We start from the raw sequence: 10,937 nt of genomic DNA, 5'->3' as shown, positions 1-10,937 counted from the left end.
TTATTATCCAAGATATGTTATAAAAAAAGATTTTCTCAAAAAGTTATGATTCTTATTGTTTCAAGAATATCTGACATTTTAGTATATATTATTTTTTTAAGAAACATTAATAAGGTTTTCATGCATTTTCAGGTCATAGTCATTCAATATGGCAGACCATGAATTAGATGCACTGGAAGAAAGATTAGATTTTATTGAAAACATAGTATTTGGCAATTCAGAGAAAGATGCCTTTTATCCCAAGGTATGTTTCAGTTGTATAGAAATATATTGGTTCATTTATGGAATGCTGCAATCGTAAATAATGCATTTATTATGCATATGAATTTACTTTACACAAAATTGGAACTGTCACACTGACAGGTATGATTGATGTTATATCTGTTACAGTGAAACCATTTATTGTTTAATTACTGTTGATAAGGCATGCTGAATCTTTATAACAAACTTTGACGTATACAAACCGTCTGCCTCAATTTTGCATGGTGAATAAAGTTCCTAGCCAAATTTCACTGTATTTAACTGATGAAAGAGTATTATTCTAGAAGTAAGTCTTTAAAGGTGCTCCCCATCTTCATCAGTATTAAAAAAAAAATCATCCCTACAGTTGTAAAAACAACAAGGCATTCAAGTCGCTGCTATTGTATACCAATCTCAGCTGAAAACAACTGAAGTTTACAGCGAATTACAATACAGAATACCAGTGGAGTTTTCAAAAGCTTGCTGGACTGCTCAGTAGGGTATACTGTTTAGTCAGCCAGGTGTCACATTAGAGTTTGGTCAGCCAGGTGTCACATTAGGTCTAAATCTAGGCCGTGTGATTACTCAGGTATGACTTCAAGAAAGTGAGTTATATCAAATAAATATTTGCACTTTTGGATTTTTTTGTTGGGAATATATTTTCTGTATGTTTTATCCAACATTACTGCTTTTTAGCTCACCTGAGCTGAAAGCTCAAGTGAGCTATTCTGATCACTTTTTGTCCTCTGTCCGTCCGTCCGTCTGTCCGTCTGTCTGTCCGTCTGTAAACTTTTTACATTTTGAACTTCTTCTCTAAAACTGCTTATCCAATTTCAACCAAATTTGGCACAAAGCATCCTTATGGGAGGGCGAATATAAATTGCAGAAATAAAAGTCCGATCTGTATTCAAAGCGGAGAAAACCTTGAAACTGTAGAAAAAGGGGGGTGCATTTTTAAAAATCTTCTTCTCAAGAACTACTGATTCCAATTCAACGTAGTTTAGCATAAATTATCCTTATGGGAAGGAAAATATAAATTGCAAAAATCAAGGTCTAATTCTGTTTCAAATCTGAGTTATTACGAAAATAATAATAAAGGAAATGCGTGTTTCAATCAGTTTAATAGCCTCGGATTCGGCATCCGGTAAAATGGGTAGACAAGACTTGGCCTGGGCAAAACAAAAGATAAGCAGTTATTAATCTGCCAATCTCATTAAAATTTCAGGATATTTGATGGACCAGTATATTTGTATTTGCTGTAAATATTGCTGCAAAATAATGCGTATTTGGAATTGACGATTGCCGATCTGCCCCGGCTTTTATTTTGCCACGGCCCGGTTTTGCTGGAATCAAGTTAAGTCTTACCCAACCCGACTCGCACCCAAACCAACTCGTACCCAAATATTTTAGTACGACTTCACTAGTCAACTCGTACCCACGGGAAAAATATATTTATACTAGGAAAATAAAACACAATAGTTTTCATTCATATGTTATGTTTTTTATTTATGTTTTATTTAACTTTAAATTAACTTTGCCTGTTGCCTAATCCATTTGATTACTCAAAAAAATATGTTTTAATTATAAAACAATATCTAATATAGTGATTTACTTACCACTTCTTGCAGGAAACACACCTCTCTCGAACCATGTTGATCTTCCAAAAGTGATGAAAATGTGTGTTTATTCTTAATTATGAGCAGCATGTTTATTTTGTGCTGACAAACTCATTGGTTGATCGGTTGAACGGATCACATAAAGCAATTAATTTTAATTTTAATTGATGATAGTTAACCTGCTCAAAATCATTCTTTGATCCGTCCACATTCAAGTACAGAACTATAGAATACCTCATTTTTATAACAAATTCTTTTAAATTTGTTATACAATTCGCATATTAATGTTATCGATAATATACAAAACATAACAACATACGAATAAAAGCCATTAATTTTATTTTCCTGGTATGAATATATTTTTTCCCCGTGGGTACGAGTTGACTAGTGAAGTCGTACTCAAATATTTGGGTACGAGTTGGTTTGGGTGCAAGTCGGGTTGGGTACGACTTGACTGTAATTCGTTTTGCTTACCCATTTTACCAAGACTCGTATTCCATACTTCTAAAACGAGGTTCTTTGTTTAAAGCAGCCATGACATTATACGAAAAAGGGTCGATCTGACTATGATGAATTTGCTTGTTGTGCAACAGTTCGCATATGAAGGGAAATTTTTGAAACATGAAAAATTTATTGGTGCCGATTTTGTGAAGTAAATTGAGGCTAAATAGTTCAATGCGTTGACAGTTTTCACACATGACGTTGATGTTAGCTTGTTCTGATTTTCGTTTCGTTTTCATTATTTATGCTTTGTAACCTGGAAACTGTCGTCTGTATTTCGTGATTTTTACGTATCAAATCAAACAGAGACTTCGGTAAATCAAACAGTTACGTTAACTGTTTACCTGCGCAAATTAAGCAAAATCTGATGTAGGAGTACTGAAATACAATTCATTCTATCGGTAATTCGGCATTATTTTTTGCGTAATGGTAGATTAATGCAATAGGTTTTTGTTGAGATGCTCGGCATTTTCTCTAGTTTATTCAGTTTAAATAGAGTTTGATATCGCTTACGGAAATATGTAGGTATATACATGTATATATATGATTCATTTCGAAAAAATAAATTGTGTTCTTTATTTGTTATACATGTAGTGCATGTTTCTTGTGTTTAATTGTTCTATTTACTAACCATTTTTGAGTGTTTGCTTCGAATTATAAGCAAGATACAGAGATTTGCTAACAATTCTATGTTTGTACACAGATCTTAAAAGCTAAAGATTAAATCAAAGTACTGATAGTACTGAAAAGCGCTAACCCAGCTTCTGTATGTATATAACAGATATATGTATATAGCATTTCAGCTTCTGTATACGCACTATATTTCCTCATCACAGCATGACAGTCCCTGCAATGATGTATGTAAGCCCCGTACATTAATTTCACAATAACCCGTAAATTAGATTCACAATAGCCCGTGCAGTTATGTGCATAAACCCCTGAAACTGGTTCCCTAACCAGTTTAAATGATGTATACTTTTGCTTAGAGGGGGCGGTTATTCGATGCACCGGAAGTTGAAGTCTAACGACAATAAAGGGCTGAGCTATGCTTAGCGCTTTAAAAAGTAAAAAAATTGTCAATATTTATTACGAAAATTTTCAAAATCTGTTTTTCCAGAAACCAACTTATTGAATTGTAAACTTAACCTTTTTAGCTCACATGAGAATGGGGCCACAATGGGGGGTCGAAGTTTAACAAATGAATATATAGAGTAAATCTTTAGAAATCCTCTTCTCAGAAACTAATCGGCCAAGAAAGCTGAAACTTGTGTGGAAGCATCCTCAGGTAGTGTAGATTCAAAGATGTGAAAATCAAGACCCCTGGGGATAGGGTGGGGCCACAATGGAGGGTCGAAGTTTAACATATGAATATTAAAAGTAAATCTTTAAAAATCTTCTTCTCAGAAACTAATTGGCCAGGAAAGCTGACACTTGTGTGGATGCATCCTTATTTAGTGAAGATTTAAATTTGTGAAAATCATGACTCCCGGGGGTAGGTTTGGGCCACAATGGGAGATCGACGTTTTACATAGGAATAAACACAGTTAATCTTTAAAAATCATCTTCTCAGAAACTAATCAGCCAGGAAAGCTGACACTTGTGTGGATGCATCCTCAGGTAGTGTAAATTCAAAGTTGTAAAAATCATGACCCCCGGGGGTAGGGTTGGGCCACAATGGGGGATCGAAGTTTAACATAGGAATATATACAGTAAATCTTTAAAAATCTTCTTCTCAGTAACTAATTCGAAGGCAAAGCTGGAACTTGTGTTGAAGCATCCTCAGGTAGTGAAGATTCAAAGTTGTGAAAATCATGACCCCTGGGGGTAGGTTGGGGCCACAATGGGGGATTGAAGTTAAACATATGATTATATACAGTAAATCTTTAAAAATCTTCTTCTCAGAAACTAATTAGCCAGGAAAGCTAAAACTTGTGTGGAAGCATCCTCAGTTAGTGTAGATTCAAATTTGTGAAAAGCATGACCCCTGGGGGTAGGTTTGGGCCACAATGGGAGGTCGATGTTTTACATAGGAATAAACAGAGTCATCTTTAAAAATCTTCTTCTCAGAAACTAATCAGCCAGGAAAGCTGGAACTTGTGTGAAAGCATCCTCAGGTAGTGTAGATTCAAAGTTGTGAAAATAATGATCCCCAGGGGTAGGGTGGGGCCACAATGGGGGGGGGGGTCAAAGTTTAACAAAGGAATTTATAGGGTAAATCTTTAAAAATCTTCTCAGAAACTAATCAGCCAGATGATTCTTTATAATTGTTAAGACTTTGGCCCCAGGACAATTCTTTGGCCTCACGAGAAGGTTGAGAGTTTACTGTACGTTTATATCCCATATATAAACTATTGTTAGGGATCTTTTTGAGAACTGCAATACTCAACACATGATATGACTATAAAATCATCCTGTTATAAAAGGGACTAATGATTATAAATATAAGAATATCCAGGGGAAAATGGATTTTATTTATACAGGATTTACATGAATTATTGTATATTGTCCAGATAGTTTGTATTATGACTCCATTGAGCTGATTTTATCCTACCTATTGTTCCTCAGGTGAGCGATGTGGCCCATGGGCCTCTTGTTTGTGAACTAATTAAGCAGTCTTAGCATATAAATACTATTAATGCTGTGCGTGTACCAGGAATTGAGAAACCAAAATGTACAGTGATTTTTTTAAGATTCTTTTTAATCTTACCTTTGTAAAAGTTTTCCTATTGTTTCTTCATATGTTCTTCAGAAATGTCTTTTAAATAACAGTTATGAAATATTTTCAAAGTTAATCTGGGTAGAACTGATACTCTAGGTTCCAGTACTGGCCAGGTGAACATTCTATTCAAAAGACTTTGAATGGAGCAACCAGGTTTTTTTTTCCAATGCACTTTTTGTTTCAGAGTGTGCATGTTAAGCATGGTTGTTGTCAAGTATCCGTTTTCTTTTGATTTTTATGCAGGACAAAAAGAGTTCTTCCATGCAGGTAACATTGTATATAATATGCTAGTTGTATTAACACCACTCACAAACATTTCTACCTTTTGTTTCTTTTTGTTCCATTTGCACTTTGTTCACCCATTTTCTCATCTGTATAACATTATTACCAAGTATACATATGTATAAACTTTATGGATGGATTCATGCACTGGTACCTTTTTACTTGGATTTAAGGATATGATTAAATTTCATGATTTCATATTTACATTTACTAAAGGATATGGATTATGGATATTATTAATAACATGATTAATGATCAATTTTTTAAAAACCCTATTTTGGTAGAAGAAAGATTTTTGGGATTTCGGGATTTTATGTTACTAGTATCTATTATATACCCAGTAGTATAGATTTCAGATTTTGCTTTTTATTGAATTCAAAGTCGATTTTCAAGCCAGCAGAAATACAGAATTGATAAAAGTTTGCTGATAACTAGGATTACATGTTGTTACCTCTACAAAGCCAAGATTGTAAAATCTGAAGTCAAGGTTTTATTATACATGTTGTAGATAGATATTTGGAACAAGAACTGATGCATAAATGCGGAGAATGAATTATATATACATGTATCATATTCCGTTTAATTTTTAAGATATTTTTCCTTCATACTTTTTGTAGGCTTTATTTTTCTCTTCTTCGATCCTTTTCTTTTAAAATTATTCTCAGCAGATAAAAGCTTTAATGCATGCAGTTACAGTTCATTTTGGGGGACCAGTTTATAGAGATTTTCTAATAAAGAACAGTTCTGATGAATTCTGATGTACAATGGTTGGTCCCCACCTGCATGTATTTCTAAGAAGTACTAGTACATGTATTTATTTAATATACAGTTTAATGTTCACAAAGTTATTGTTTACCAAATTTTCAGTGCATAGACAAACTAGCCAACATTAAGGAAAAGATTTCCACAGCAACAAAGAACAAGAAAAGAATAACTGAGATTTACAAAAAATGTAAGAAAAACAACACCAGAATCTGATGATACTTGCATTACATCTAAAAGAAAGAAAGAAAATCAAACAATCTATAAATTTTAAGAAATGAAATGTATAATTTGATGAAAATTAATGCTCTCTATATTAGGTTTTGATTCTTTTCCTCTGCTTCCAGCTAGAGATCTGCACAAGTTTTTGGACCCTGCCTACACAGATGAGATGACCATGAGTGAAGAGGCCATGGAGGAGGTCATCATGGCAGGTAGGGGTTAAAGGTCACTGCATGCTGGGAAAGCAGTCTGATTTTTTTCTCTCTCATTCAGTTTATTCCACAAAACGTAGGTATGTGTAGTGAACTAAATGAGCAGATCCAAGGATCCACAAGTGAATTAGAGACTGGTAATAGGTTCTTGTCATTTTTTTTTTTACACATGATGATGAGCATTTACGATGCCTATAGTGAAGGCATACAGTGCACCATCTTGTGAGATATTTACAGTACTAGTACTGGTATTATGGCTTATCATTAGAAATATAACATAGATTGTCAGCTTTTCATAATGAAACACATGCACTGGCTATTCATAATTTGTTATTCATTTTTCAGAGGAGGAATATTTGAGGGACCAAGCTAAAAACTTAGAAACAATGGAGGAATTAAAACCAACTTTAGACAGTGAGCATCTGAAAGGTAAGGATCACATTCTGTCAGACTGTCCTTTACTGTTTAAGATTACAACAAAACTCGGTTATAACGAAGTCACTGGGACCTAAGAAATTACTTCGTTATATCCGTAATTCGTTATAACCGTATAAGAAATTCATTAAATTTACATAGCTGGGGATCCAAGATGACTTCGCTATATCCGTAAATTTGCAATATCCGTGTTCGTACTAAACGAGTTTTACTGTACCTACTAAACAACTTTTGTGATGACTGGTATGTCAATATGTGTATGCATGTATATCATTAACAAATAACTTTTATAAAACAAATACCAATACATTTAGAGCATTGAGATGATTTAAAAAAAAAAATATATGAACAAACAAAAAATCAACATTCTTTGAAGAAATCCATCATTCAGCTTATTCATCATGAATAATTTGATTGTGGAATCTTCACTACATAAATGGATCTCTTTTTTATGGAAATTCTTTATCTTATTTCTTTTTACTGAACAAATACTTCACTTTTTGCAATTTCCTGAGAGTAGCAGATTACATTTTTTTTTCCAGACGACATAAACACCACTAGGTGCAATGTTTGAAAAGTTTTAATAAAGTTTTCTTCTTTTGAGCAGCAACACCTCAATATACAGAGAAGTTTGAGGCGTTGAGTCAGATTCAAATTACACAACAGGTAGGAATCGATACAAGGGTTTGAATTTCCTCCGAAGAATTTAGACCAAAACAAATTCTTAAAACCCAATTGTTTGTATGGAAAATAATGTATTCATTGGCATTTATTTTTATTGTGTGATAGGATCAAACTGCCGACCTCACAGAAGAAGCAAGAAGGTTGTTGGCAACATATAATAATATTGTATCCTTTTCGTGGGCAGAAATTTGAATTTTTCAGAGAAACATTCAATCCATTTTACATCATCAGAATATTGGTATGCTATATTTTTGCATGGATAAGAAGTGCGTCTACTCTAATGTATTAACAGGTCCATGAAGGGCAAAGGTATTTAAAGTCAAATCTCTTTACATGGCACATGTAGGAATATGAGAAGTCAGGGTATTCTTTATTTCCTTTAAATTTATGATATCATAATGTGATCACGAAACAGGAAAAAGCTTTAAATCATATTAAACTATGTACATATATGTACATGCATATTTAATAGACAGTTATAAAAATATGAGTTAAAATAGACTTGCAACAAAATTTCTTATGTATAAATACAGGTATTTTAAACCACGAAAAATCAGTTTTAATTTGCAATTAAGTTAGGATAAGAGACATTGGTTTCATGCTACATGTATTACCTTAACCAAGGGTAGATAACTCTAGTATCTCGACAGTTTGTACAATGGGATGAGACGCTAACAAAAATGGAGGCCAAGAAGATAAAGTCCAAGAACTGAGGACTAAAACTGCGACCAGGAAGTGAAACTAGTGCAATATCTTTTGAAACTTAATGTCTAAAAATCTAACTGTGACTGTTCAGTTAAAAATATATATATATATATATAATTACATGTAACAGTTAAAGTAGGGTGGTTTTTAGTTTGTTTGATATTATGGATAAAATAATAAAAAAAGTTAAGTTAAAAATTGAGTCCTTGTTTATATAGATAGAAATGGTGTTTTGTATTTATTTATTTTTTTGTCAAAAAAAAAAATACAGATACTTATTTTTATTCAAAGTGAGTACAATTACGTGACGTTTCACATTATATCTTATAATTAAAAATAACTAATACCCGGTATTAAAAATGATGTTAATAGGAAACCGAATGTATTTAGTAATAGTGGGAACTTTTCCCTGGCAATTTAACTATGATTATTGCTTAAAATTGCAGTACACTGTATAAGATGTTATCCTTTGATAAACTGTTCAATGTGCTAAACCATTGCTGAAATTCAAATGAAACCTTGTAATGATAACTGCTACTCGGGAATATATACATTCACTCTCTCATCTATTACTTAAAAGAAACGGTTCTTGCTCATAAATACATGTATTAGAACCATTTTCACAAAAGCTTGGACTTTAGGTAGACCGTAGTTGTGAAAAACGGCAATGTGGTGTAAGCCTGTCTCTTTCATCGTTGGCTACTCGGCCAATACACTTTGAAATCAACAAGATTTGTCTAGCCTTTGAGCTTAGACTACGCAATCTGTGTATACCGGTATTTCGCTTATTGAAACCAGCGTCAATTTTAACTTGTTTTGATGCAAGAAAAAGATAGTTACGTCCTACCTAAAGTCCAAGGTCTTGCTAACATGGTTCTAATGGTCTAACAAAATTATCTTGCAGTAAATGTTAAAACAATAAAATTCTTTGTTTGGTGGTTCATTTGGGATGACCAATGATGAAGGTGAGTGTAGCAAGATCAATGGGTTATGTAACTTATTTCTCGTTGCAGTAATGACCACCTGATTTGATTTGAACATATTTTTATTATACAAAAATTACAACAGGGATTGGACACAAGTTCAATTACTTAGATCGCCCTCTCCCAATACAAGTATATAATACAGTAAAAATAATGTATACACAACATGTAAGGTCAACAGATCATATGACAGTTATATATGACCACCTTCATATTAAGCAAACAAAAGTTTCTAGATTGTGTGTATTTAAACAATAAAATGCTTTCTTTGGTGATTTATGCGGGATATGATGGTGGAGACATTGGAGAAAAAATAAATTAATTATAGTAAATAAATAAAGTAATAAATAATATAAATTTAAAAAAATTCTGCAATGAATGCTACCTTCATAACCTGTATGAATCATCAAAGAAAGCATTTCATTGTTATATTTACATCTGTCTTTTAACAAATAAATTGATTGTAAAAAGTAATAAAATTCACTAAATTCCTGTAAATATTCATCATTACGTTAGCTAAAAGAAACTTGTGATACCTCGAGTCTGACATCATCATGATTATTTCGTGCAGTCCGTGATATTTTGTAGGTCGCTGTAGATTTCGACCAATCGATAACAGGCCATGTAGATTTCATTCTGGCTGTCTCTATAGAGCTATGAATTAACTATAAGTTTCCGTAAGAAATAGAGGGTATCATTATCGGTAGATGTAAGTATTCCATTTTGCCGATCTATAAAAAAAAAATAGGAGGGGGGGGGGGGGGCGACGGGCCATACCAATTATCCTGGAGAAAATGTCAGAACTTGAGCACGATGGCTTTCACTGGTTTATGGAACTTACATGTCAGAGACATAAATACTAAAGTAGTTATTTATGTCTCTAGCTGTTACATGTATATATGTTCATTATATATTTTAAAAACAACTTTTCGGCGTCCGAATAATTCACTCACCGCGTAACATGTAAATATTCTAAGTTTTAGTAAATTGATATTTGCCGTAATTTTAATTCCTCAATGGGCTTGTGTTGATAGGACTTTGATTTGGCTTTTGAATATACAACCCCACCCCCACCCCCCAAATATAGCTCTAAAAAGTCTAATGTTTATATTATATTGTAATATGTGAATTATTGTAAACTGATGGACTGTATTGCCCAAGGTTGTCTTTCTGAATAAATAATAATACCTACAATCATATGAGCGACTGTGACGCTATGAATAACAATACTGTCTTCCAAATAACAAAGGAGTTCAATGTCAAATGTCAAGGTAATATACGAGTATAGCAGACGTCGGTGTAAAATAACTGTCCTAACCCTTTCTCACCATGCAATAATCTTGAACTGTGAGAGGTTAAAGTCAAAGCAAAGTCCCAAAAATAGCCCCCCCCTACCCCTCATCGTTCTTTATTAAAGAAGACCCTTGGAGAGGATCTATCATCACCACCTCTAAATTCGATCATTGTTGGGATATTTGCTAGACTGCGCGCATATCTAATCCTTCCCGAACATATAATTGAACATTAATATTACATTACGATATATCTGTCTTTGTAGTCTAGTGCTATAAGTCGA

General features: G+C 33.3%; 1 protein-coding gene across 2 annotated transcripts; it reads left to right on the top strand.

Annotated features, from left to right (window-relative positions):
* Positions 1-126: 126 nt before the first annotated feature.
* Positions 127-8,476, top strand: LOC105330792 (dynactin subunit 3). Of its 2 annotated transcripts, XM_020068330.3 has the most exons (8): positions 127-244; positions 5,320-5,343; positions 6,226-6,310; positions 6,468-6,554; positions 6,900-6,983; positions 7,597-7,655; positions 7,779-7,838; positions 8,303-8,476. In XM_020068330.3, exons 1-8 carry the CDS (start codon positions 149-151, stop codon positions 8,384-8,386), a joined length of 579 nt encoding a protein of 192 aa, XP_019923889.3. In that variant the 5' UTR covers positions 127-148; the 3' UTR covers positions 8,387-8,476. The 2 variants fall into 2 exon arrangements, with proteins under 2 accessions (XP_019923889.3, XP_065942999.1); XM_066086927.1 differs by lacking the exon at positions 5,320-5,343 and having other exon boundaries at positions 133-244.
* Positions 8,477-10,937: the final 2,461 nt, after the last annotated feature.

This window comes from Magallana gigas, chromosome 6 (genome assembly GCF_963853765.1).
Source record: "Magallana gigas chromosome 6, xbMagGiga1.1, whole genome shotgun sequence".
In the NCBI taxonomy this organism is placed as follows: Eukaryota; Metazoa; Mollusca; class Bivalvia; order Ostreida; family Ostreidae; genus Magallana; species Magallana gigas.
Note: the sequence above shows the minus strand (reverse complement) of the source record. Positions and strands in the feature narration are given on the sequence as shown.

Bases quoted from the DNA above. Each gene is read 5' to 3' on its own strand.
- LOC105330792 (XM_020068330.3), top strand. From the start codon at position 149: ATGGCAGACCATGAATTAGATGCACTGGAAGAAAGATTAGATTTTATT. The intron at 5,344-6,225 runs GTAACATTGTAT...CCAAATTTTCAG, and splicing joins AAAAGAGTTCTTCCATGCAG to TGCATAGACAAACTAGCCAA. The intron at 7,656-7,778 runs GTAGGAATCGAT...ATTGTGTGATAG, and splicing joins AGATTCAAATTACACAACAG to GATCAAACTGCCGACCTCAC.